This window comes from Anopheles gambiae, chromosome 3 (assembly GCF_943734735.2).
Source record: "Anopheles gambiae chromosome 3, idAnoGambNW_F1_1, whole genome shotgun sequence".
Taxonomy (NCBI): domain Eukaryota; kingdom Metazoa; phylum Arthropoda; class Insecta; order Diptera; family Culicidae; genus Anopheles; species Anopheles gambiae.
Window position 1 is genome coordinate 98,879,169 of NC_064602.1, and position 24,449 is coordinate 98,903,617.

Genomic DNA, 24,449 nt, shown 5'->3' on the forward strand with positions numbered 1-24,449 from the left:
TACAACTTTTTAATGTGAGCTTAGACGAGACGAAAAAATAATAATTGTACCCAGCATAGCCGCACTGTACCTTTACATGGAAAATACTCATTCCTAACAGCCCAAAAAAAACGTTGATTTAGGTAATTTAATGTAGGGTCATGTTTCTAAAGATTATTACGGGTACTAAATATTCATCGTTTTTGTTACATCCTGCACTGGAGAATATTCGTATCTGGAGAAATACCTAATGGCAAATGTGTTACATGGGTACAGACTAATATGCTTGTCCAATTATGCTCCCACTGTGTGGTTGAACTGCTGTCATTTAAGCTAGCTTGCATTGTGCCGGTGGTTTGTAAACATGGAAAACTCGAACAGCACGGAAAATGCTGCTACAATCAAACCAGATGCAGGAATACCACCAGACACTGTCGCTGATCCGTTCAGCAACCAGGAATATCTTCAAAGAAAACTGTACTTCCTTTTAGAGCATCTTAAAAAAATGCACGGCGATCTGCCAGAGTAAGTATGTTGTTTACATCGAACAATTGCAGAGGCTGGTGTAAAAAGGCTCCGTATTTCTCTTTTTCAGACAGTATCAAATGAGAATATCTTACGATCTATTAGCTGGCCTGGCGAACTCTTTGCTAAACGATACGATCTTTGAAATCGTAAAAGGATTGATGGAAATTCAGCATGTAACCGAGGCTCATTTGATGCAAGTGCGCGAAAAAGTCGAAAATGACCACCAGCGTACGTATGCACCAAAGTGAGTAAATGGCTCAAAGTTCTATCACTAATTCTTTCTATATTCGCTACAGTCGAATTGAAACAATGGGAATCGAAAATACAGGATCCCGAAGAGCTAGAGCATATTGTGGCTCTGATGAAAATCAAGCATGGAAAGAATATGAAGGAAACCGATATGAAACTAGTTCTTCATCTCGATCAGAAAGTTAAAGATCAACAATCCACTCTGGAAAAAGCAGGCGTTCCTGGATTTTACGTCACAGACAATCCAAAAGAAATCAAAATTCAGATGTATTTATTGGATTTCATTCTACGACTTAGTCGAATTAAGTTTGAATCGAACAAATAGCATACGGATGAATTTGGATTAATACTGGCTGCTCCGGAGACGGGTAATTTTCTCAAGCTTAGCTAATACAAGAACCCAACGTTAGAAAAGGCCTTTTGCCTGGATAACAATCATTACATGGTAGTGGTGAAAATCGGTTGGTTGTGTATGGGTAGTTTGTGCATGTGTGTGTGAAAACATTGACGTCGGCAGATTTATGCTACGATCTGGAACATGTGGCTGTAGGAGACGGGAATAAAGCAAGCCGCATCTTCCGTAGCTGCTACAACTTCTGTTTCTTTGCTGATTTTCGCACGCTTAACGTCATTCGTTTCAACAGCTGATGCAAAATTGTAAAACTCTATACAATCGGTACATGTAAATGCTACATATGCTAAACTACAACTGCATACGCCAGCTGATGTATAGCATAAGGTCAATGACCTACTAATACATAGGACACAAAGCAGTTTTATGTACTTTCAAAACATGTTTTTTACAATCGTTAAAAGCACGTGATCGGACATTTGGGCGCCTTTTTGTTTAAGAAAGTAATAATCAGCACAATTACAATCACGTTATCAAACCAAAGCAAAAGACGCTCTTGTATAAAGCATCATATATGCCGCTCTTCGCAACGACTTAATTATATTTGTAAGTTATTAAACAACAAAAACTATAGAAATAAAAATAATATATCTGAGTAGTTACGCATCAATATTCAGTTTCATATTTACACGCATCACAAACTGTATCGAAATAAAGATCTCGTTTCACCCTTTCCGAAAAACTTACTTTCACTCCAGTTCGCCCTTTAGAAGTGGCTGAAATCGCGACGAGAAAAATAATTTGAATGAAATTCGCCATCCCACATCGGAAGCAAGTGCGCGCCGTTATCATCGTCACGAGCAAGGTATTGCCCCGACCGACAGCGACGGAAAGTCTTGAATCACCGCCAAGCGAAGCGAGAACGACAAGCAAGCAGCGTTTTACGCCGGCAGGGAGAGGCAGCACGAGACAACGACGAACCACGCCGGTAATTGCCCATGCGCACGGGCTAAGCGTGGTTTGGCGGTGTGATGATCTTGAAAAAAAAAACGTCCTACTGTTTCTTTGCATCAATAATGGACGGCTGCGAAGCGTGAGCTTTCTGAGCCGGAAAGGGAGTCACAATTCCATTTGGGAACTGACCTCACATTGGTACCGCCAATATGCGAGACATTTTCTGCGACGCAATAAGGTTTTCTTGTGTGAATTGGCGAATGTTTCTTTTTGCTCAAATTTGATTGGCTTTGATTATCACAGAAATAGACCCATTTCATCCCCTCCTGAACTTGTCCAATGATTGCTAGTTCACGTGCACATTGAAAGCTTGTAGCGCACACTTTCAAATCTCACCGCAAGATAGCTCAAACACTAGCGCACGGTACGCGCACACCTTCAAGTGAACCGACGGGCACATCAGCGCACAGCTGGCACCCCCGAGATAACCTCATCATCACTTATCGCTCACGAAAGTTGCAAATCATCTTATTTTTCCGTTCCATTTTTATTCATATTCATATACTTGACATTCAATTGTACAACAATCATCAAATGCCATGTGTTTCGCTATCCTAACGAGATATTATTTGATAAAATAAACCGTATGGAACTGTCCTGTAGGATAACCGGAAAACGAATCAATTAACAAAATCCCATTCTGGATTTTAAATCTCATATGAACCGGTCCGAAGGAGGTGCATCTGAAGTGTGCTAATTTGTTTCATAAAGAAAAACCATAACGCTTAGTTGGTATGACTCCGAGAAACTTAGACTCCTTTGGACCCCTTTCGTCTTTTAAACCATACTACGGCGCACTAGCCGCAAACAGTAAATAAGCTCACCGTAACATTTGATCCCCTGGATCGCTGAAATCGCCGCTAGGATCACCTGATAAGACATACTGTTTCGAAAGTGGTAGTAAGTTTCTTCCTCTTTTCGGTTATATCAAGGCCCAGTCCATCAAGATGCAATATGACGTAGCTGTGTTAAAGAAGTGCAACACTTCAGTATTTTATTCAATTTCTTATTATCTATTGTTGACATCTTCCAGCTCCTAATACCTTATCACAGCAGGTTTATCAAGAACGAATCTGCCATTAAAAAAACATCTTGCTTGTAATCAGTATGGCTAACATCACTTGTCCAATCGCATCGTAGCGATCGATCGCTAATCTATCGGTGATCCAGTTTTTAAATGTAAAAGTGACAACGCTTTATGAAACCGTTGTCAGCAATCGCTCCAGGGACAGAGAAAGCTTCACTGTGTTCAGTTCTCCATCAAGTCGAGAATGGATTATATGCACTGTTGTTTCTTTCCTCACAATGCGTCCGGAATGCTTCAACAAAAAATGCCACCGCCCTCGTTCTGGATGACGTACTCGCGGACGTACTGCACCTGATCCTTACTCAATCCCAGCAGATCGGCCTCATCTTCAAACTGCTTCAGTCCGGATACGCCGATGAGATATCCGTTCAATCGAGCCGCCACGTGTGACGTATGCAGCAAGTCCGGCGTGAGTCCGATGCCCTTGGCCAGATCGGTGTGGCCCTGCAGGCGGTACTTTTGATGGTAGCTGAATGAGGAACACAGAACGAATATGCCAAACATCGTGAGTATCTCGTGATTGCACAGAAGGCCAGTGTATGATGAGCAAGGGGAAGTGTTAGACGAATAGACGTGGTAGTGCGTTAAAATGCGGTGAATCTCTACCGTAGTGGTGGTGTTTTCGCGCTTTAAATGCGAACACAGCTTGTTTGATGTTGGTGAAGCCTGTCGCGACGTCGCCATAGAAACTGAGCTGTGACAGTGAACTTGTGAGATCGACTTGCGGCACACGCCTCAAGTGTACGACCCTGAAAGTTGAACGATCTTTCGCGTTCGGCAAGAGATACTCACTTTTCGGCAGGATAGAATGGTCCGGCTGGTGCAATTTCGGTGATGATCTGCTCCGGAGCACGCTTCACCTGCTCCTCTGCCCGGCTCGCTTCCGCAATTTGCCGTTGTTGCTCGTTATGATACAAAATCAGCGACATGTACTGGCGCTTCATGCGAGTGGTCAGACCGTACTCGTGGTTGTTCCAAAACAAATCCAGCAGATCGATGTAACTGATCGTTTGAGGATCATAATCAATTTCGATGACTTCCGTGTGATCTCCCCTGTAGAAAACAAGACACAGCAAACACACGGGCGCAACCATTAGAGCTGTCGGTCTCATCGACGCACTATGCACAGGCAAGAAATACGTACATCTTCTTATAGGCCGGCGACTCGGTAGAGCCTCCCGCATAGCCTACACGTGTCCGCAGAACTCCCTTGGTGGCGCCAAAGAGCGAGTCACATCCCCAAAAGCACCCCATTCCGAAGGTGGCCTTCTCAAAAGGCGTGTCGATCTGATGCAGCGGCTGCTGGGGGATATTTTCCAGCCTTCCAGCTTGATCGTGAGCGTGTTCCTAGAGGGGCAAAGCGTCAAAGGAAAGGTTAAGCATCCACCATCGATGCAGCAGTCCTCAGCTCGCTTCTACTTACTGTAGCTACCATGTTGATGGTTTTGACCAAATTAGCAGCGATCGCTCGAATAAATAACGCGTGTAAGATAGTGTTCTCTCGCAGCTGTCTGAACGATTGTGACGATCGCTTGGCACAAGCAGTGACTTAGGTTTGATGCTGCGGTTTCTCGCGCGCCCGATTTATATACATCCCCCACCACGCTCGGGGTGAAAACAAACCGGTCCGCTTGTAATACTCACACAACTAACTGGTTGGTGTACGAATACGGCCCGAGTCTATCGTATTCACAACATAACGAATGTATTGTGTACGCATATGCTAGCAGATCTGTGTGAGTTGTCTATGAGTGTTTTAAAGCTACAAGCAGAAATACTTTTTGTACGCGAAAAACTGGGTTACCTGCTTGGTTATTTTTATCATCTTGCCTGTATCTGCCTCTCGTCTGTAGAAGCTATCTAATTGAAAACTAAAAAAATGTAACTCTGGCTAGAAATATCGTTGAATGTTCGTGCACAATACATTCAACCTCATATAATAACGACAAGTTGTGTAGCTACATCGAATGCCTTATCGCGAAACGGACCAGTTAGTTGTGTGAGTATTACAAGCGGACCGGTTTGTTTTCACCCCGAGCGGGGTGGGGGATGTATATAAATCTGGCGCGCGAGAAACCGCAGCATCAAACCTAAGTCACTGCTTGTGCCGAGCGATCGTCACAATCGTTTAGACAGCTGCGAGAGAACACTATCTTACACGCGTTATTTATCCCAGCGATCGCTGCTAATTTGGTCAAAACCATCAACATGGTAGCTACAGTAAGTAGAAGCGAGCTGAGGACTGCTGCATCGATGGTCGATGCTTAATCTTTCCTTTGACGCTTTGCCCCTCTAGGAACACGCTCACGATCAAGCTGGAAGGCTGGAAAATATCCCCCAGCAGCCACTGCATCAGATCGACACGCCTTTTGAGAAGGCCACCTTCGGAATGGGGTGCTTTTGGGGATGTGACTCGCTCTTTGGCGCCACCAAGGGAGTTCTGCGGACACGTGTAGGCTATGCGGGAGGCTCTACCGAGTCGCCGGCCTATAAGAAGATGTACGTATCTCTTGCCTGTGCATAGTGCGTCGATGAGACCGACAGCTCTAATGGTTGCGCCCGTGTGTTTGCTGTGTCTTGTTTTCTACAGGGGAGATCACACGGAAGTCATCGAAATTGATTATGATCCTCAAACGATCAGTTACATCGATCTGCTGGATTTGTTTTGGAACAACCACGAGTACGGTCTGACCACTCGCATGAAGCGCCAGTACATGTCGCTGATTTTGTATCATAACGAGCAACAACGGCAAATTGCGGAAGCGAGCCGGGCAGAGGAGCAGGTGAAGCGTGCTCCGGAGCACATCATCACCGAAATTGCACCAGCCGGTCCATTCTATCCTGCCGAAAAGTGAGTATCTCTTGCCGAACGCGAAAGATCGTTCAACTTTCAGGGTCGTACACTTAAAGCATATGCCGCAAGTCGATCTCACAAGTTCACTGTCACAGCTCAGTTTCTATGGCGACGTCGCGACAGGCTTCACCAACATCAAACAAGCTGTGTTCGCATTTAAAGCGCGAAAACACCACCACTACGGTAGAGATTCACCGCATTTTAACGCACTACCACGTCTATTCGTCTAACACTTCCCCTTGCTCATCATACACTGGCCTTCTGTGCAATCACGAGATACTCACGATGTTTGGCATATTCGTTCTGTGTTCCTCATTCAGCTACCATCAAAAGTACCGCCTGCAGGGCCACACCGATCTGGCCAAGGGCATCGGACTCACGCCGGACTTGCTGCATACGTCACACGTGGCGGCTCGATTGAACGGATATCTCATCGGCGTATCCGGACTGAAGCAGTTTGAAGATGAGGCCGATCTGCTGGGATTGAGTAAGGATCAGGTGCAGTACGTCCGCGAGTACGTCATCCAGAACGAGGGCGGTGGCATTTTTTGTTGAAGCATTCCGGACGCATTGTGAGGAAAGAAACAACAGTGCATATAATCCATTCTCAACTTGATGGAGAACTGAACACAGTGAAGCTTTCTCTGTCCCTGGAGCGATTGCTGACAACGGTTTCATAAAGCGTTGTCACTTTTACATTTAAAAACTGGATCACCGATAGATTAGCGATCGATCGCTACGATGCGATTGGACAAGTGATGTTAGCCATACTGATTACAAGCAAGATGTTTTTTTAATGGCAGATTCGTTCTTGATAAACCTGGTGTGATAAGGTATTAGGAGCTTAGAAGATGCCAACAATAGATAATAAGAAATTGAATAAAATACTGAAGTGTTGCACTTCTTTAACACAGCTACGTCATATTGTATCTTGATGGACTGGGCCTTGATATAACCGAACAGAGGAAGAAAGTTACTACCACTTTCGAAACAGTATGTCTTATCAGGTGATCCTAGCGGCGATTTCAGCGATCCAGGGGATCAAATGTTACGGTGAGCTTATTTACTGTTAGCGGCTAGTGCGCCGTAATATGGTTTAAGAGACGAAAGGGGTCCAAAGGAGTCTAAGTTTCTCGGAGTCATACCAACTAAGCGTTATGGGTTTCCTTTGTGAAACAAATTAGCACACTTCAGATGCACCTGCTTCGGACCGGTTCATATGAGATTTAAAATCCAGAATGGGATTTTGTTAATTGATTCGTTTTCCGGTTATCCTACAGGACAGTTCCATACGGGTTATTTTATCAAATAATATCTCGTTAGGATAGCGAAACACGTGGCATTTGATGATTGTTGTACAATTGAATGTCAAGTATATGAATATGAATAAAAATGGAACGGAAAAATAAGATGATTTGCAACTTTCGTGAGCGATAAGTGATGATGAGGTTATCTCGGGGGGTGCCAGCTGTGCGCTGATGTGCCCGTCGGTTCACTTGAAGGTGTGCGCGTACCGTGCGCTAGTGTTTGAGCTATCTTGCGGTGAGATTTGAAAGTGTGCGCTACAAGCTTTCAATGTGCACGTGAACTAGCAATCATTGGACAAGTTCAGGAGGGGATGAAATGGGTCTATTTCTGTGATAATCAAAGCCAATCAAATTTGAGCAAAAAGAAACATTCGCCAATTCACACAAGAAAACCTTATTGCGTCGCAGAAAATGTCTCGCATATTGGCGGTACCAATGTGAGGTCAGTTCCCAAAAGGAATTGTGACTCCCTTTCCGGCTCAGAAAGCTCACGCTTCGCAGCCGTCCATTATTGTTGCGAAGAAACAGTAGGACGTTTTTTTTTCAAGATCATCACACCGCCAAACCACGCTTAGCCCGTGCGCATGGGCAATTACCGGCGTGGTTTGTCGTTGTCTCGTGCTGCCTCTCCCTGCCGGCGTAAAACGCTGCTTGCTTGTCGTTCTCGCTTCGCTTGGCGGTGATTCAAGACTTTCCGTCGCTGTCGGTCGGGGCAATACCTTGCTCGTGACGATGATAACGGCGCGCACTTGCTTCCGATGTGGGATGGCGAATTTCATTCAAATTATTTTTCTCGTCGCGATTTCAGCCACTTCTAAAGGGCGAACTGGAGTGAAAGTAAGTTTTTCGGAAAGGGTGAAACGAGATCTTTATTTCGATACAGTTTGTGATGCGTGTAAATATGAAACTTAACACTTGCATTACACAAATTGATGCGTAACTACTCAGATATATTTTCAAATATATTACTTTGATTGTTATTTTAAATCGAAATTCGCAATAATTCTATATAATACATACTGAGTTCAAGGAAACACAGACGCCGCTTCATTCATGTGTGTTAGTGCGTTTCATTTAATGATTTGTTTTAGTTAAATTTCGCCTGCCTAATCAAATGTGCTTCCCGCAAGCTTTTTTAACAGATAATTCAGCACGCACTATCACTCTTCAAAACATTTTAGACGGCAAATAATCGGTCACGTGTGCTTTGCCTATTCGCACGGTACATGTATGCAAAGAATGCGAACGAGCGGACATTATCCGAGTGATGTTGAATTTGAACAGCATACATGTACATATATCATACGTGAGATATTATACCATCAAACTTTTCGGAAATTAGGATGATATTAAAAGTGCGAAAACCCCGCAAAGAAAAATGTTTTGAAAGAAACGAAACGTGCTGCAGACATACATTTGTTTGCATTCCCGCCCCTTTAAATAGATGTGTTAGTGTATGGTATAAATACACCGATGTATGCTGCTTCACAACACACACATACACACATTACACTGTTCTTAAAATATTACTCACACATACGCAGCCAATTAAAAGGCCTTTCAAACGGTGCGATGAGGGGCGAGCGATTGTTGCATAGGTTGTTGTATTAGCTAACATTATAATGCTTCGCTTGAGCTAGCACCGTTACTTGTTTGACAGATGGTTACAGCTATCGTCTGTCAATCGTAATTCTGTCCATGTTTATTTTTCACAAAGGCTGCTACACCAATAGGCTCCATTTTCATAACCTTGTAAACATTATTGTTGATAAAGTTTAAATTATTTCCCTTTAAACAACAGTGCCAAAACAATTCCGCATACAAAATGTGCAAATGCATCGCTGGAACATGTGTCTGCTGGTAAGAAATAGTTACTCACATTTCACACACATTTGTTGCGCAGCATCTATCCATACTCAAAAATTGGCGTCTTTATCATAGCTTTTCCCTTAATTTATTACTTTGCGTTTTCTATAAAACAGACTAAAGCTCCCAAGACAATAGGAATATGAACCTTCTTATCGCGGAGCTCATAAGCGAAGCGAAATCAAATCATTGCTTTCTATTCCCAAATGCATGTCTCAACTCTGTCAAATTTGAAACCCATATACCATATTACGTACATGCATTATAATTTTAATGGTTTATTAAAAGATACATTTAATTTTCTTTTCTATTTTAACAGTTGCTGCCAATGCGCTATGAGCATGTTCATATCGCTGCTGTTCGTCTTCATACTGATCGCTGCAGCTGTCGCATTAGGAATTTACTTCGGACTGCTGAACGTGGACGATACAGCTCCGAATGTATCGGACTTCGTGCATAAAACTGGCGATTCTATAAAAGATAGCATTAAGGACAAGTTCCAATAGTTCCTTTCCATATTCTATGGGTACATCATAATTTTAAAGTTTTTACATCACATTGTGAATCTCTCCATAACTATACGCTATGCACACCCGAAAAAAGGGTTAACTACCATTGTAAGCCAACGATAGTGGCCTACAGCAATTAAGCTACGCAATCGTACAAAACATAAGTGCTTTAATCGTCTATGCATGAAATGGTCAGTACGACCAGCAAACGTATTATTAATCGCTGCAGAGCCATCCAGAGAAACATAACAAGCATGATCGATACATAAATTTGCTCAGGAACAATTACCACTGCTCCGCTCTTCATTCGAAGGTGCTTCATTGTCGTGGTAAGTTGACCAAATTTAAATTCCATCTCCGGTCCTTGCGTTATTATTTCCATTCGGTGACTGACACAATTCACATTCTGTTGGTTCGCCATTCTGTATGATTCATTCAAAACAACTGAACCAATAGTATTTGTTTGTCTTTATACGTTTTCACACTGCACACTGAGGGCTTAGTACGCTTAATACAGACATTGAAGTTTACGCTAGGTTTCTTTCAAATGTCCCACAAAACATGACCTTAGTTTTCAGTAAAGTATGCTACCGCACTCACACAAGGAAGGAGCTTATCCTCGATGTAGGATGCCATCAAGGTTCAATGGTCTTTTTTTAACCCCGGCTACCTGTAGAGCAAAAGTGGTGAAGGATATCGCGTTGCTTGCGTGCTAACTGATTTGGACAGTGGGCTGGTTAACAGTTCAAGGGCAGGTATGTCCATAATTATTTTGAGCTAGATGTACAACTATACATGTTAAATACATCTATGTTATGGATACAAGTTCACAAATTATCATATTTGAACACCATTTGCTATAAAGAAAGTTCTTTCGATTTGCTTTACGATCACTGTGTAAAGAGGAAATATCACGCAGCAAGCGCATTATAGGGAAGGGTGTTGCTGGGGTGAAAATTACTCATACCCTCTTCCATACCGTATATTGAATTAAAAAGGTGCAATAATGGCTTGAAGCGTTCCGACTAGTGTTGGCCGTTCCGGTTCGAACCTAGTAAAAAAGTTCCTTTCTTTCCTTTCCGTTCCTTCCGTTCCGTTCCTTTCAAAATGTTCCTTCCGTTTCGTTCCATTCATTTCGTTCCTTTCGTTCGTTTCGTTCATTTCGTTCTTTCCGTTCCGTTCCGTTCTTTCCGTTCCGCTCCGTTCTTTGCCGCTTCAATATTGTTAGTAAGGTGCTTTCGTTCGTGCGTTCCGTTCTTTTCAAAAAACCGGTTTGGTCCGGCTGTTGGGGCACAACCTGTGTTGCTTTCGCTCTCTCACATGCTCACAAGAATATTTATCGCACTTCGTCGCTCATCGTTTATACAAATCGCGGTAAGCGAAACAGGAAATGGTGCAGCATTTAGTATTACGATGCAATGTAATATCTGTTATACTTAACAAGGGGATTTAACAAGGGGTTGGAAGAGATTGGAGCTTGAAGGTTGGAGGAGTCGATAATATTTTCATTGATTCGAATTGATTGACATGATTCCAATATTTGGCCATCCAATTCGAAGCAACAATTTGATTAAAATAATTAATGAAATTAAAATAATTAGTCGGTCTCGTGATTCACTCGTCAAATCATACGTCTTAACAACATGCTCGTCACGGATTCAAGCCTCGAATGGACCGTGCTCCCATACATAGGAATGATTATCCTGCGATTATGGTAATTAAAAAATCACTGATAGCCAAGCCTTAGTGATAAAGGAAGGCTTCGACCGACAATTGTTGTTACATCAAAAAAAGGAGAAGAAGTTTGAATAATACTAGTTAGCTTGATACATCTAGATTTGGTGCCATGTATGATTTCAAATTGAAGAAATGTCTTTTTATATCTTTTTACCACTAACCGCAAACATCCACCCCCCCCCCCCCCCTCCAACTACCACGGATTATCGTTTGTCGTCTCTGGGTCGATTCTTTAGTTCCGTTCCGTTCCTTTATTTTAACTTTGTTTTCCCAACACTACTTCTGGCGTATACCAATTGCTTGTGTAGTGGTGAAGCATCAGACACGTTTGAGTGCGATCGTGGTCGCATAAACATTGGCATTCATTACAAGGCTCATTGGTCGAGATCGCAAGACGTGTTTTCTAAAGGTTCTTCGAAAAGTTTTGCAAGCCGTAGGGAAAGGAGTTGCAAAAATGTGTCACTGTGGAACAATTATTGTCTGGTAAATAATCAAGTTTGTTGTTGTATCGGGTTTCAAACAAGTGAATATAAATCAGTACTTTCCTTTCGTACGCCATAGCCATCGATCATCCAAATGAGCAACTTCGTTCCAGAACAATGTCATATAAATCAGAGGAAAAGGCTTTAACCGAAAGTTTACCGTCGATTACTAACATAAAAATGATTTCCGTTTTTACAAGCATGTTTTGCTCTTCCGCTTGAAATCTTATATTGTGAAAGCAAAACGTGAGTGTAGTGTACACTTTTGCACGGCTCTTCCCCCACTCCCTCGTTTCAACTCAAGGTTATTCTTGTTGAACAAAGTTAATTGAGTTTTTGTGCACAATCAAATTACATCATGTGCAAATAAAACGTGGGAAATGTGTCCATGAAATAGAAAAATAGACTCAACTTTTAATTGCAAACAAACGTATGAAAAGGAAATTCCCCAGCGGAGTCAGAATATGTTACGCTTCTCACACGGTAGCAATGATACAGTGCCTCAATTGGAAAACCGTACAGTTCAATAAAGTTTTGTCTAGTTCAAAATAATTCAAACTAGATTTGTATAGTTTTCCGATTGAGGCACACTGTATGTTATTTCCTACGATCTCAAACCCACACAACGACAACAAACAGCCAACAAAGAAACACAGACTACGGAGTTACGCGAATCATGAATCACCACACTATCACAAAGATGCATGCAGTAATAGCAAAAATATAGAATTATAAATTGCGTTTGTAAACCACTTCTCATTTCAGTTGCATTCTTTTCGCTATCGCCATTGCCGTAGCCGTTTACTATGGATTTATTCACGTCGATGAGTCCGCTTCCGATGTAATAAAGGACACTGGATCTAAGATTAAGGATTCCATTAAAGATGGCTTTAAAAAGCTAAGCGACAATTGAGCGTGTTTGCAAATGTTACAACACACAACATAGAAGATGCTACCTGAAAATGGAACACCACCTCACTACCAAAAACGTGCCAGCTATTACGCATACAGATATTTGCTCCCATCTATACAAACACCTAATACTATTCCGTATAAAACGAAGCATGTAACGCGCCTACCTCGAAGGTGGGCCTACAATCACAAACAGAGATCTGGTATTAATCTCAGCAGATTGCTAATTTATTAAATCCGCGATTCAAAGGAAGCTTTTTATGAAGAATTTTTGCGATATTAATTGAATAAAATTTCTATTTAACATGTAATCGTCTAATTTTGCTGAGTTTCATGTTTCTTGTATATCTCTGTTCAGAGATCGCTTAACAACTAGCACAACTGACGTACCCAGATTTGGTAACAGATATCTGATCCTCAGTATGCTTTGCATGCATGAAATAACCGTTGCTCCTCTACCAATGGATTCATCCCAAATTTCCGAAATCCAACATACTTCTTGGTTGTGGTAAGTTTTTGAAATCACGAAAAATCAAATGCACACGCCTAATAGCATTTCTGATTATTAATTTCAGTCTCATTTGTGCGACACTGGTGATTCTGGTGATGACAATAAGTGTTGCACTAAACATTTTTTTATGGATACGACTTTCAAAAGCATTCCAGCAATAGTGATCATCATGAACCGGGGTAAAATAAAGTAGATAAACTCAACTCACGTTTGTTCCTTGTTAAGTGTACTCAGGTACGAATACAAACTAAAACGCCAGCTTCTTCATTAGCAAAAACATGTGTTGATCAATTTCAAATCCATGTAGATTGTTGGCATCTCCCTGCAATCGCATCAACAGACCACCAAACGAAACGTACGCCGACAGCCGATTGGAAGACTCGGTCTGTGAATCGTCACCTTCAATCCTGTAAACTTTGCCGAACATTACGTACTCGAAACTGTCGGCACGCGATCCTTCTATTTCTGCAGCGTTGTACTCCATGCTGGCTGTGAAAGAAACGATGTTCAAATACAATGGTAGGTAAGACTTTCCACAACAATATTTTCTGTAGTTGTACGTATGTATTTCTCGCCCCTTCCAACCCACTTACCTGCTGTTCCATCTTCGTGCAGAGTCGTTGCCAGAACGAGGCGAAATTTGTCTCCCAGTTCCAGAGGGTAAAGCCACGAGTTGATGTCCAATATGAGATCCATTTTGAACGATTCGGATTCACAGTGAAGCCGGCTAACTCGATCAAATTTTTTCCCTTCTGGGTCCATGTCTTTCACATTGAAAATATCTTCGAACAATATTCCCGACATTCTGTTGCCAATGTGAAGCGCGCGTGCCTGCCAAACTTGAGGTTATGATGACCGGTTATTCGGTTTCCAAACTTGACACCACAAACCAGACCGATCTTTGTTTGTTAATTGTATAAAAATGGTGTCTAATGTTTTAAGACGCTATTTGGTACTTATTTTAATTCGATTGCGAGGAATTAACTTTGTTTTAAATGTGCTATTTCGCGATTGCTTGTGGCAATCTCGTTGCCGCACTTGTTTGTTTATTTCTGTGGCGTTGCCATTTTGACGTTTCCGTTCCGCTGATCTGATCTACACCGTGTATTGCAAAACTTGCCCACATCATTTTCTGGCAAAGTTCATCGTAAAATAAATGAAAATATTACATATTACAGTAGCTGAATCAAAGTGCTTATTTCTGAGGTATTTCATAAAATTGTGTATATTTTACCAGTGAATGCCACACTTTTATTATTTCCAAATTTAAATTAGCTAATATAAACGAATATCATACAGTCTGCTCCCGAGTTACGCGCTTTGTGCGTTCCCGAGAAATCCGCGTAAGTCTAATTTCGCAGTTTTAGACCAAAATACAATTGGTTACTCGGTATTTTTATTCAATTTAATACTTTTATACACTTTATAATTTATTTTATACGATTTGTGTAGAACATTATGATATTTTTCGCTTGCAAGTGGATTACATTTATTAACAAAAATGCAATTTATACTGCATTGGGAGCAAATTGTATTGATTTGACACTTGATCTGTAAAATTTTGAAAACCGCATATCTCCGAATCCGCGTAAGTCGAGAATTGCGTATCTCGGGAACAGACTGTATCTGCAGCTCGTAAATGTCAATCGATGTTTCCAAACCATTTTCTCGCGAAGTAACAAATATAACAGGTCGTTTGGAAGAAAAAGTACAACTAGCACCATGACTCCGGAATTATCGAATTTTGAAACCGACTCTCCGGCCCGTCAGCAGTACTCAGCGCACAATCCAATAGAGCAATACGTTTTGCTCGCTAAAGGAGCCAAAGGTGCGGCCTGTACGGAATTGATCAAACAGGTACTGGAAGCACCGGGAGTTCACGTTTTTGGAGAACTGTTGGCCATGCCCAACATTAAAGAGGTAAGCAATAATGGAAGGAGGATTGTGTTTGTTGATTTATTTTACTACTGTACCTGATGATTGCCTTTTAGCTACAAAATGGTCCACACGCTAACTACTACAACACACTGAATCTGTTTGCCTATGGAACATATCGTCAGTATCTAGAGAATCAGACGAAACTTATACAGCTTTCCCCGGCAATGCAAAAGAAGCTGCAACACCTGACGGTGGTATCTTTGGCGATTAAAAGCAAATGCATTCCCTACAACGAGCTGCTTGATGAGCTGGACATTAAAAATGTACGTGTGCTGGAGGATCTAATCATCGAAGCAATTTACGCCGATGTGATTCATGGCAAGCTGGACCAGAAAAATAAGCAGCTGGAAGTAGATTACGCCATTGGACGAGACATCCGCAAGGGTGATGTGAAGGAAATTGCCTCCACCCTGCAAGAATGGAGTGATTCGTGCGAAACCATTCTGCTCTGTCTTGAGACCCAAATTAATCGAGCCAACACTGAAAAGCAGAAACGTATAAAGCACAAGGAATCGATCGATCAAGAGGTGCGTTTGGGGGGAGCGATGGAAGGATACGTTCGAAAAGTAAATTACCATACTTTCTGTTTCAGATTGCCAATCTGAAAAAAGCGATAAAAACTCAAGCAGTAGAGTCCGACGAAGCAATGGCTACAGACACATGCCGGGATATCGTTGGTGGGCTAGATCTGCGTAAAAAACCAGCCAAATCGAAGAGCCTTAAAGGTTCCGGTAAGTCGTGGTTTAAAAATTTTACCTAAGTCAACTTAAAGGGCTATTTTTATGGTCAGTTATAGATGATTTCTTGTTGCTTTACAATGGTCTTACGGCCTGCTACCGAAAGCATCCATTTCATTCCGTTGAGTGTCAATGACGCTCTCTGTTCTTTCATTGTTTCTTTCAACATCGTTTTATTATTTTGTTTTGATTTTGTTTTTCATACAATTCACTTATTTTCTCATTCGAAAGGTCCAGGAAAGTCAGTATCGAAATGATTGGCTTAACTCCCTCCCAAGAAGACACACGCGCCTCAGCCTGCTAACCAAAGGGCAGCTTTTGGGATATTAAATCATGAGTGTCTTTTTACTTTACTTATTCACATTATTTATTCGACGTTTCGAGGAAAGACGGTACACGTGGTGCCGTTTCTTTATTTTTCTCATTACTAACCTATGTAATGAAATGCGCGAATAAAAAATATATATATCAGCGATTCAAAATGAACGAGTCTAGCAAGCTAATGATAATCCGAAAGAGTAAAGGTATGCCAATGCTGTTTAAAACAATGAGCCATTTACTAGATTTGTACAACTTCCGGCTGAATATGGTATGCCACTAGAACGAACGATTCCTTCGGTCCCACAACTATGCTATCCATTAGCACTGGTTCATTTTTCTCATGAACAGAATTGACACTCAAAATCGCAAGCAAGCCTACTTTCAGGGACGGTTCATACAGAGTAAGATTGATTGTTGTCTGCTGATTTCCAATGTTTGCAATTGTGTAGACAGAGCTTAACGTACCACCTATATTGGCCTGCCGCAAGATGATTAGTACATTCTCTTGCACAAATGTGGCTAAGGTATGCGGAATATATGAAACTATCTGCTTCATTCTAACCAAACTACGATAAACGTGAAGGTGGCTATGTTCATATTCTACAAGCTGCTTTTCTACATTCACTAGTGTGTAGTTCGGTGAAACTGGGAGCCATGTATGGTTTGCTGTCGAGAAGCCAGCATTCTTAGACGAATCCCACTGGAAAGGTGTCCGCTCCGGATCGCGTGTAGTATATTGGTAACGATCTGGGCCCGCATTACAAGCCGCTGGATCTACAGTGTCATTGTACGATATCCATACGTCGTCCATACCTATCTCTTCACCCTAAAAGTATATGCAGTTTTAGATGCTTTGGTTTCGAGCTGATGGCACATATCTGTTAATGCGTACATTGTAAGTAACGGCAACACCCGGCAGCGAAAGCATAATCATATTCATGGAATCTATCATATCTTCGCCAAATCGACTAGCTACACGGTGTTGGTCGTGGTTTCCAAGCTAAAATGGATACAAGTTGCATTCGAGATTAAATGTAATACATGCTTCGTACATGCTATTAGACCTACCACCCAATTTGGAACGACAGAGTCCATCGGAGGCATATGGTCGATCCAGTAGTTGATAGTATTCAGAAAATCCTGTGCCGTAGAATCTTTACTGAGATCGGTTATGAAATGAAAATTGAACGGAATTTGTGCTCCAGGCACGGTTTCATTGCCGTAATACTTCATAACGATATCAATAGGCGAGTATGTTTCCGCCATAATAATACGTTCCCGTACGCCGTATTGCTGCTGGAACTCGTCCAGAACGGCACGCCACTGATAAACCATATCAAGCGTTTCGTTTCGATCCTGTGTATAGATGTGCACCAGATAGCCAGGGTCGTCCGGGTCATTGGTGTTTCCACTCAGCGGCTCATCCGGGTACTGGCCATCGGCATCAGGCGCTACTTCGAACAAGGTCGGCACCGCATCAATGCGAAACCCTGCTACGCCGCGTCCCAGCCAAAATCGCATTACGTCTTTCATTGCTTCCACCACGGCTGGATTGCGGTAGTTTAGATCCGGTTGCTTCACCGAGAATTGATGCAGGTAATACTCCTTGCGTGTCTTGCTCCACTGCCAGGCACTGCCGCGGAAAAAGCTAACCCAGTTGCACGGTGCGAGAGGCTGACCGTTGGTATCGTTTGGATTCGGTCGTCCAGGATGCCAGATGTAAAAATCTTCAAAACCGGGCACTCTCAGCTCGGATTTTTTAAACCATTCGTGCTCATCGCTGGTGTGATTGGGCACGAAGTCCAAAATTACCTCCATATTCAAATCGTTAGCCTTCTTTAACATTGCGTCGAAATCAGCCATGGTGCCATACTCTGGTTGAATTTTGTAGTAATCCGATATGTCGTAACCAAAATCAGCCATCGGCGATGCGAATATTGGTGATAGCCAGAACCCGGTTATGTTGTGAAGATCCAAATAACCTAACCGTGACGTGATGCCACACAAATCGCCTATACCATCACCATTGCTATCCATGAACGATCGCGGATAGATTTGATAGAATACAGCTGATTTCCACCACCCGTTATCATTTCTTTTATCATGTTGAGCACTTCGGGCTAGGAAGTTTCCTAAACCTAGCCAAAACACAAACAAAACACTATATACGGCAGACAGTTTATTTCTCATCGCACCGCAGCCGAGTGCCGAGACAGACTGAAGAGAGAACACGATCACATTTCTTTGCAGCACCCGTATTATGTGTGCCCGAAGGGAGATAAGATTATTACCCGAATCATGTGGTTAGCTATTTTTAGAACCGCATAACGAGTGCAGCTGCTCACGCTGCTCACTCGTCTTTCCCGTCTTACACAAAGCATGGAAAGCGATCGTGATGCGATTGTATGCTTTGTACCCCAAATGCAATGCGATGAGTGTGTTTGTGTATCAAGACGCACTAATGCCTTAGACGCACGCGGACTGACATGCTGGAAGAGGTGTTTTGAAACCTTTCTTACCTTCAATGTCCAATAGGAATCATCGAAAAGGGAAAATACTACATGCGAACACGGCCGTGTGATTCTGTGTCCCCTCGAGAGCCATTGTCGAGAGGTTTGCAAATAGGAAACTAGTAATCAACGCTTTCCGCGATTATAAGATCCGCTCGATAACGGTAGTAGGTGTACCTATATATACAACTATGGTTTTGAAACACCGACAGCAGTTTGTTGAATTGTGTGTACCGAACTACGTCTGAACTGTGTGCCAGTATGGCCCTCTACTACTGGCTAGCTTTACTACTGTTGGGCTGGTCTACTGTGACCGCCCAGAAGGATTGGTGGGAAAGTGCGAGCTTCTATCAAATCTATCCGCGATCGTTTCAAGATAGTAACGGCGATGGAATAGGCGATCTTAATGGCATCAAAAGTCGGTTGCCGTATCTGAAGTCACTCGGTATGACTGCATTTTGGCTTTCCCCGATCTACCCTTCGCCGATGGCCGACTTTGGGTATGATATCTCCAACTTTATGGACATTCATCCGAGCTTTGGAACGTTGGCTGACTTTAAGCAGCTGGTGGAAGAAGCGAAAAAACTGCAATTACGCATCATCCTCGACTTCGTGCCTAACCATTCGAGCGACGAGCATGAGTGGTTCAAGAAAAGCGTTCAGCGAGTAAGTGGGTACGAAGACTATTACGTGTGGCAGGATCCCAAACCGGGCACGGAACGCGACCCTCCAAACAACTGGGTAAGAAAGAAGGAATAAGAAAAAAAGCTTCGCTTTGCCGCTTGATGCCGTATCGAAGTCGTTCTTTTGATTTACAAAACTCTGCTTTCTGCTTTAAAAAGGTTGCAGCATGGTACGGTTCGGCGTGGGAATGGAATGACGAGAGAAAGCAATTTTATCTGCACCAGTTTCACAAGAAGCAGCCCGATCTGAACTACCGCAACCCGGCCGTGGTGCAGGCTATGAAGGATGTGTTGCGCTTCTGGTTGGACCAGGGCGTCGACGGCTTCCGTATTGATGCGGTCCCGTGGCTGTTCGAGACGGTGGGTTTCCCGGACGAACCTGTTAGCGGTCATTCCACCGATCCGTTAAGTCAGAACTACCTTACCCACATTTATACGCTCGATCAACCGGAAACCGTTGACATGGTGTATCAATGGCGGGAATTGATGGATCAGTACAAACAAGAGCACAATACCACCACCAAAGTGCTCATGACCGAGGCATGGTCCTCGTTGGATGTTGTAAAAACGTACTTCAACGACAGTAACAACCGGCAAGGATCGCAAATGCCGTTCAACTTCCAGTTAATCATGCGGCTGGATCAAAATTCTAAAGCATCCGATTTTCAGACGGTTATTAACTCGTGGCTGGATATCATTCCTCCTGGCCACACGCCCAACTGGGTGGTAAGTAGTGGATTTCTTCCTACTGGTTTGTTGTAACCTGACCAGATAATTAAAAAAAACCGTTTCCTCGTTTCCTACCAGCTTGGTAATCACGACAAACGTCGTGTTTCGTCACGGATGGGTGGAGATCATATGGTAGACATAATGGCAATGATCGAGCTCACCTTACCCGGCATAACGGTCACTTACCAGGGAGAAGAAATTGGAATGCATGACGTTGATATCTCGTGGGCGGACACTCAAGATCCTGCTGCATGCCAGCTGACCGAAGAGACGTATCAGGAAGGTACACGCGACCCAGCCAGAACACCGTTCCAGTGGGATTCTACTGCAAACGCAGGTTTTACGAACGCTTCTGTAAAACCGTGGCTTCCGCTAGCTACCGATTATCCGCTGGTGAACGTAAAAACACAACAAGAATCAGCCCAAAACAGTCATATAAAGGTGTTCAAGGAGCTGATGAACTTACGCGGCACAAACACGCTTATCTGGGGCTCGTTTAAGTCACTGGTACTTGGCGAAAATGTGTACGCTATACTGCGTTCTTTCCCCAACGACAAACGAACATATGTCGTGCTGGCAAACATTGGCTCCAAGAGCGAAATAATTGACGCTACAAAACTGGACAACAGTTTACCGAACGAGCTTGTGTTTCGCGTGGTAAGCGTATCGTCAAATCATATCACCGGGTAAGCCAAACCTCGCCAAATTTCTTTGACCTGCACTACATCTATCGTTTATTTTTTAGAGAATCGGTCGCAACAAACAACATTCTTTTACAGCCTTACGAAGCCGTAGTTTTGGCTAACCATGCAATTCGACTGGCGCAGCAGCTTTATGTATTGATCGGTGCTTTTGGTATGTTGGTGGGTGTGCAATTGTTTAAGGCGTAAGCACAAAATTCGCTTAAAAGTGTAGCAGTGAAACAATAAAAAAAGAATATCCTTCAAAATATGTAATTGTATTTTATCACATGTTTTGAAATACTATAAATCCTATATAAGCTTTGAGAAATGTATGATCCCGCTAACATGTACGGCATCAAAGGAAATTAGTTTGAGTTTGAATGATCCATGGGCCGGATTGTCACAGACCATACATCTTATCTCTTCCGCCTGCCTGTACCACACTCCTGGGCATGGCTTTCAGTGACTTACTGATCTGTACACATCGCAGGATAGTCAAGTCAAGGTCCTACGGGAATGGGGGAGGGGAGGGGGCACGATCCATTCGGGGTTTGAACCCATGACGGGCATGTTGTTAAAGTCGTTGTCGTTGACGACTGTACCACCATTAATATAAATAACCGGCTTAAATCCAAATATCGGTTATTCATATGCGATATTATTAATTCTTAACCATGTTATGTGTTATGGTGAATGGCTAGCTAAAGCCTTTTCAAAGCAGATAAACCTTTAAGGGTTCTCATAGTTCGTCATTAGATGGAAGTAGATGTTATCGGAATCTCGAGAAATGTATGAAGGTTATGCAGTATAAAGGAGGTAGAAGTGTTCGAAACAAACAAGAATTTGTTAACTTTTGGAAACTGTCATAATAAAAATGATATATTCGAAACGATATAATAATTTGTAGCTCAATGATAGCATTGAGTTTAAAGAATACAAAATCAAATCACTCACTGTACTGCACTTTAGGTGGCAAGTGCAACCATTGAAGTCAAGAAACAATGCCACCCCCGGTGACCCCTTCAATGCCGTTAGTAGGTATAAAAAATGATCAATTTGTCGCCTCGTGAGTGTCCGGAAAAACAACACTGAACTCTGTGTGTGATTGTGTCTTATCAATCAGCAAACATCGTTCAAGTCATCGCGTTTAGCGATTCTTTTCTATCTCGCATGCCGGTTTGCATAGGCATTGTTTAGTTTGTGCATCAAACAGCAAATACTCATCATCATCAAAAAGATCAACTACCGGTGGCTTCAGGGCGAGCGCGAAGGGAACGAATGTAAAACGCCTATAAAAATAGCAGCTGCCGTATGGCCGGGAAGCATAGTTGTTCCCCCGCCCAAAGCAGCGCGTGGTCGTGACAATGTGGTCCACGGTGATTCTTCTAGGTGCGCTTTTGATCGTGCCATCGCTGCTGGCCGACGAACACTGGTGGCAGCATGCCAACTTTTATCAGATCTATCCACGATCGTTCAAAGACAGTGACGGCGATGGAGTCGGAGATTTGCGCGGCATAATGGAAAAAGTTCCGTACCTGCGACGCGAGCTCGGCATCGATGCAATATGGCTGTCGCCGATCTTCAAGTCACCGATGGCCGACTTTGGCTACGATATTGCCGATTTCCGCGACATTCATTCGGAGTTTGGAACAATTGCTGACCTGGAAGCGCTGGCGACCGCTTGTAATGCAGAGGGGCTCAAGCTAATCCTGGACTTTGTTCCGAACCACAGCAGCGATGAAAGTGAGTGGTTTCTAAAGTCCGTCCAGAAGGATCCCACCTACAGCGATTACTATGTGTGGCACCCGGGTAAGACGCTGGCTAACGGGACGCGCGTGCCTCCTTCGAACTGGGTGAGTGTCTTCCGTGGTTCAGCCTGGGAGTGGAACGACGTGCGGAAGGAGTACTATCTCCACCAGTTCCTGGTTAAGCAGCCCGATCTGAACTATCGCAATCCCGCGCTAGTACAAGAAATGAAAGACGTGATGACGTTCTGGCTTGGCAAAGGCGTCCATGGATTCCGCATCGATGCCGTGCCGTATCTTTTTGAATCGCTGCCCGTTAATGGCGTGTATCCGGACGAGGAGAAAAGCGGCGAAACGGACGACCCAGACAATCCGACGTACCTGGTTCACCAGCACACACAGAATCTAGATGAAACGTTCGACATGATGTACCAGTGGAGAAAGGTGGTGGATGACTTCAAGCAACAGACACAATCCGAGGATATCGTCCTGATGGCGGAGGCTTACACGCCCCTACTGAACATTATCCGGCTATTTGGCAATGAAGTTTCGGAAGGAGCACACATTCCGTTCAACTTCGAGGTCCTTAGCAATACGTTCAAGGATACGACGGGACAACAGTTTTACGACAACATCAAGCGTTGGCTGGACGTGGTGCCAGAGAATAGATTTTCCAACTGGGTGGTATGTACACCCGATCGACCCGGGCACCGCACGCTTCTGTCTTTCTCATACCGTTTTTTTCCCTCTTATTTTGATCCGTTTAGCTTGGCAATCACGACAACAAACGAGTTTCGTCGCGCCTGGGTGTTGCACGGGCAGATCTTTACCAGATAGCGCTGAACGTGCTGCCGGGAGTTGCTGTCACGTACAATGGCGACGAGCTAGCGATGGAGGATGTCTTCATCTCCTGGAAAGACACCATCGATCCGGCAGCCTGCAATTCTAACCCCAAGGACTATCTGCTGTACAGCCGCGACCCGGTGCGAACACCGTTCCAGTGGGACGATTCGGTTAGTGCCGGTTTCTCAACCAACCGCACCACCTGGCTACCGGTCGCTTCCAACTACAAAACCCTCAACTACAAAGCGCAGAAAGCTGCGCCACGCTCCCACGTGAAAATATTCAAAGCTCTCGTTCGGCTCCGCAAGCAGCGCACACTGCGCGAAGGAACGATGGAAATGCAGTTGGTAGGCGATAACATAATCGTGATTAAACGGCACCTGGAAGGAGCGAGCACAATTATTGCCGTGCTTAACTTCAACAAAACCACCGAAACCGTTAAACTGTCGTCGGTGTTTCAAGGACTTCCATCCGCCTTTGAGGTGATTACCTCGTCGATGCAAACCGACTACATAGATGGGTAAGGTTGTTCCATCAATTGACTCACCAATTACTTTCAAGCTTAAACGAGTGGGTTTCCATTTTTACCATTCCAGTTCCATCGTAGGACGAGATGAGGTTGTGTTGCCCGCTGACGCAGCTATCGTCTTGGAAGGAAATGTCGCGAATGGCATTTAGATCGCGGCTGTATTATCATTTGACTGTTGTTATTCAAAATATGTAGCAAACTTTAAGTGTATAAATTGCGAGTGGACAGTTCTCTGCACAAAAATAAAAAAAAGAATAAAAACTACTCCGGACCATCACGGCACCCTTGATTCTTCCCACTTCCGGTTACGATTCTTACTAAAAACTAGCCCGCGCGGCGAGATT

The 24,449-nt window shown here is 43.4% G+C and overlaps 8 protein-coding genes and 1 long non-coding RNA gene across 11 annotated transcripts; 6 read left to right on the forward strand and 3 right to left on the reverse strand.

Moving 5' to 3' along the window:
- The first annotated feature begins 214 nt into the window (after nt 1-214).
- On the forward strand, nt 215-1,759 carry LOC1280321 (gonadal protein gdl). Its single transcript, XM_320165.5, has 3 exons — nt 215-504; nt 575-735; nt 804-1,759. The coding sequence occupies exons 1-3, from the start codon at nt 344-346 to the stop codon at nt 1,079-1,081; spliced, it is 600 nt and encodes a 199-aa protein (XP_320165.3). The 5' UTR covers nt 215-343; the 3' UTR covers nt 1,082-1,759.
- A 1,323-nt stretch (nt 1,760-3,082) lies between these two features.
- Nucleotides 3,083-4,789, reverse strand: LOC1280320 (peptide methionine sulfoxide reductase). Its single transcript, XM_320164.4, has 4 exons — nt 4,633-4,789; nt 4,354-4,556; nt 4,002-4,262; nt 3,083-3,678 (listed from the first exon to the last, which is right to left on the reverse strand). The coding sequence occupies exons 1-4, from the start codon at nt 4,642-4,644 to the stop codon at nt 3,444-3,446; spliced, it is 711 nt and encodes a 236-aa protein (XP_320164.4). The 5' UTR covers nt 4,645-4,789; the 3' UTR covers nt 3,083-3,443.
- A 390-nt stretch (nt 4,790-5,179) lies between these two features.
- Nucleotides 5,180-6,980, forward strand: LOC1280319 (peptide methionine sulfoxide reductase). The gene is made up of 4 exons (XM_320163.5): nt 5,180-5,429; nt 5,506-5,708; nt 5,800-6,060; nt 6,384-6,980. The coding sequence occupies exons 1-4, from the start codon at nt 5,418-5,420 to the stop codon at nt 6,616-6,618; spliced, it is 711 nt and encodes a 236-aa protein (XP_320163.4). The 5' UTR covers nt 5,180-5,417; the 3' UTR covers nt 6,619-6,980.
- A 2,045-nt stretch (nt 6,981-9,025) lies between these two features.
- LOC4577524 (uncharacterized) lies at nt 9,026-13,590 on the forward strand. The gene is made up of 4 exons (XR_009765970.1): nt 9,026-9,230; nt 9,556-9,762; nt 12,730-13,384; nt 13,452-13,590. It is a non-coding gene; the product is annotated as an uncharacterized LOC4577524 (long non-coding RNA).
- Nucleotides 13,591-13,596: 6 nt separating this feature from the next.
- LOC1280317 (DNA-directed RNA polymerases I, II, and III subunit RPABC3) lies at nt 13,597-14,461 on the reverse strand. Its single transcript, XM_320161.3, has 2 exons — nt 13,981-14,461; nt 13,597-13,876 (listed from the first exon to the last, which is right to left on the reverse strand). Exons 1-2 carry the CDS (start codon nt 14,189-14,191, stop codon nt 13,635-13,637), a joined length of 453 nt encoding a protein of 150 aa, XP_320161.2. The 5' UTR covers nt 14,192-14,461; the 3' UTR covers nt 13,597-13,634.
- A 521-nt stretch (nt 14,462-14,982) lies between these two features.
- LOC1280316 (COP9 signalosome complex subunit 7) lies at nt 14,983-16,544 on the forward strand. Of its 2 annotated transcripts, XM_320160.5 has the most exons (4): nt 14,983-15,307; nt 15,379-15,852; nt 15,918-16,056; nt 16,294-16,544. In XM_320160.5, exons 1-4 carry the CDS (start codon nt 15,110-15,112, stop codon nt 16,317-16,319), a joined length of 837 nt encoding a protein of 278 aa, XP_320160.4. In that variant the 5' UTR covers nt 14,983-15,109; the 3' UTR covers nt 16,320-16,544. The 2 variants fall into 2 exon arrangements, with proteins under 2 accessions (XP_320160.4, XP_061512166.1); XM_061656182.1 differs by having other exon boundaries at nt 15,022-15,307; nt 15,918-16,544.
- Nucleotides 16,405-18,573, reverse strand: LOC1280315 (maltase A1). 2 transcript variants are annotated; one of them, XM_320159.5, is made up of 3 exons: nt 17,452-18,573; nt 17,276-17,383; nt 16,405-17,209 (listed from the first exon to the last, which is right to left on the reverse strand). In XM_320159.5, exons 1-3 carry the CDS (start codon nt 18,571-18,573, stop codon nt 16,622-16,624), a joined length of 1,818 nt encoding a protein of 605 aa, XP_320159.4. In that variant the 3' UTR covers nt 16,405-16,621. The 2 variants fall into 2 exon arrangements, with proteins under 2 accessions (XP_320159.4, XP_061512163.1); XM_061656179.1 differs by having other exon boundaries at nt 16,405-17,383.
- Nucleotides 18,574-18,779: 206 nt separating this feature from the next.
- LOC1280462 (maltase A3) lies at nt 18,780-21,256 on the forward strand. Its single transcript, XM_320158.4, has 4 exons — nt 18,780-19,634; nt 19,736-20,302; nt 20,384-20,991; nt 21,051-21,256. Exons 1-4 carry the CDS (start codon nt 19,155-19,157, stop codon nt 21,193-21,195), a joined length of 1,800 nt encoding a protein of 599 aa, XP_320158.1. The 5' UTR covers nt 18,780-19,154; the 3' UTR covers nt 21,196-21,256.
- Nucleotides 21,257-22,121: 865 nt separating this feature from the next.
- On the forward strand, nt 22,122-24,403 carry LOC3291576 (probable maltase). The gene is made up of 3 exons (XM_320155.5): nt 22,122-23,417; nt 23,501-24,096; nt 24,173-24,403. The coding sequence occupies exons 1-3, from the start codon at nt 22,353-22,355 to the stop codon at nt 24,252-24,254; spliced, it is 1,743 nt and encodes a 580-aa protein (XP_320155.4). The 5' UTR covers nt 22,122-22,352; the 3' UTR covers nt 24,255-24,403.
- The last annotated feature ends 46 nt before the right edge of the window (nt 24,404-24,449 follow it).

Excerpts from the sequence above, each read along its gene's own strand:
- LOC1280315 (XM_320159.5), bottom strand. The coding sequence starts at position 18,573 with ATGAGAAATAAACTGTCTGCCGTATATAGTGTTTTGTTTGTGTTTTGG. Across the intron at positions 17,384-17,451 it reads CTGTCGTTCCAAATTGGGTG|CTTGGAAACCACGACCAACA; the intron begins GTAGGTCTAATA and ends TATCCATTTTAG. Across the intron at positions 17,210-17,275 it reads GTGTTGCCGTTACTTACAAT|GGTGAAGAGATAGGTATGGA; the intron begins GTACGCATTAAC and ends ATATACTTTTAG.
- LOC1280320 (XM_320164.4), bottom strand. Across the intron at positions 4,263-4,353 it reads TCGCCGGCCTATAAGAAGAT|GGGAGATCACACGGAAGTCA; the intron begins GTACGTATTTCT and ends TGTTTTCTACAG. Across the intron at positions 3,679-4,001 it reads CCATTCTATCCTGCCGAAAA|CTACCATCAAAAGTACCGCC; the intron begins GTGAGTATCTCT and ends TTCCTCATTCAG.
- LOC1280317 (XM_320161.3), bottom strand. The coding sequence starts at position 14,191 with ATGTCGGGAATATTGTTCGAAGATATTTTCAATGTGAAAGACATGGAC. Across the intron at positions 13,877-13,980 it reads GCACGAAGATGGAACAGCAG|CCAGCATGGAGTACAACGCT; the intron begins GTAAGTGGGTTG and ends TTTCTTTCACAG.
- LOC3291576 (XM_320155.5), top strand. The coding sequence starts at position 22,353 with ATGTGGTCCACGGTGATTCTTCTAGGTGCGCTTTTGATCGTGCCATCG. Across the intron at positions 23,418-23,500 it reads ATAGATTTTCCAACTGGGTG|CTTGGCAATCACGACAACAA; the intron begins GTATGTACACCC and ends TGATCCGTTTAG. Across the intron at positions 24,097-24,172 it reads CAAACCGACTACATAGATGG|TTCCATCGTAGGACGAGATG; the intron begins GTAAGGTTGTTC and ends TTACCATTCCAG.
- LOC1280319 (XM_320163.5), top strand. Across the intron at positions 5,709-5,799 it reads TCGCCGGCCTATAAGAAGAT|GGGAGATCACACGGAAGTCA; the intron begins GTACGTATCTCT and ends TGTTTTCTACAG. Across the intron at positions 6,061-6,383 it reads CCATTCTATCCTGCCGAAAA|CTACCATCAAAAGTACCGCC; the intron begins GTGAGTATCTCT and ends TTCCTCATTCAG.
- LOC1280462 (XM_320158.4), top strand. The coding sequence starts at position 19,155 with ATGGCCCTCTACTACTGGCTAGCTTTACTACTGTTGGGCTGGTCTACT. Across the intron at positions 19,635-19,735 it reads GCGACCCTCCAAACAACTGG|GTTGCAGCATGGTACGGTTC; the intron begins GTAAGAAAGAAG and ends TGCTTTAAAAAG. Across the intron at positions 20,303-20,383 it reads GCCACACGCCCAACTGGGTG|CTTGGTAATCACGACAAACG; the intron begins GTAAGTAGTGGA and ends GTTTCCTACCAG.
- LOC1280321 (XM_320165.5), top strand. The coding sequence starts at position 344 with ATGGAAAACTCGAACAGCACGGAAAATGCTGCTACAATCAAACCAGAT. Across the intron at positions 505-574 it reads ATGCACGGCGATCTGCCAGA|ACAGTATCAAATGAGAATAT; the intron begins GTAAGTATGTTG and ends TCTCTTTTTCAG. Across the intron at positions 736-803 it reads AGTCGAAAATGACCACCAGC|TCGAATTGAAACAATGGGAA; the intron begins GTACGTATGCAC and ends TATTCGCTACAG.
- LOC1280316 (XM_061656182.1), top strand. The coding sequence starts at position 15,110 with ATGACTCCGGAATTATCGAATTTTGAAACCGACTCTCCGGCCCGTCAG. Across the intron at positions 15,308-15,378 it reads CCATGCCCAACATTAAAGAG|CTACAAAATGGTCCACACGC; the intron begins GTAAGCAATAAT and ends ATTGCCTTTTAG. Across the intron at positions 15,853-15,917 it reads AGGAATCGATCGATCAAGAG|ATTGCCAATCTGAAAAAAGC; the intron begins GTGCGTTTGGGG and ends TTTCTGTTTCAG.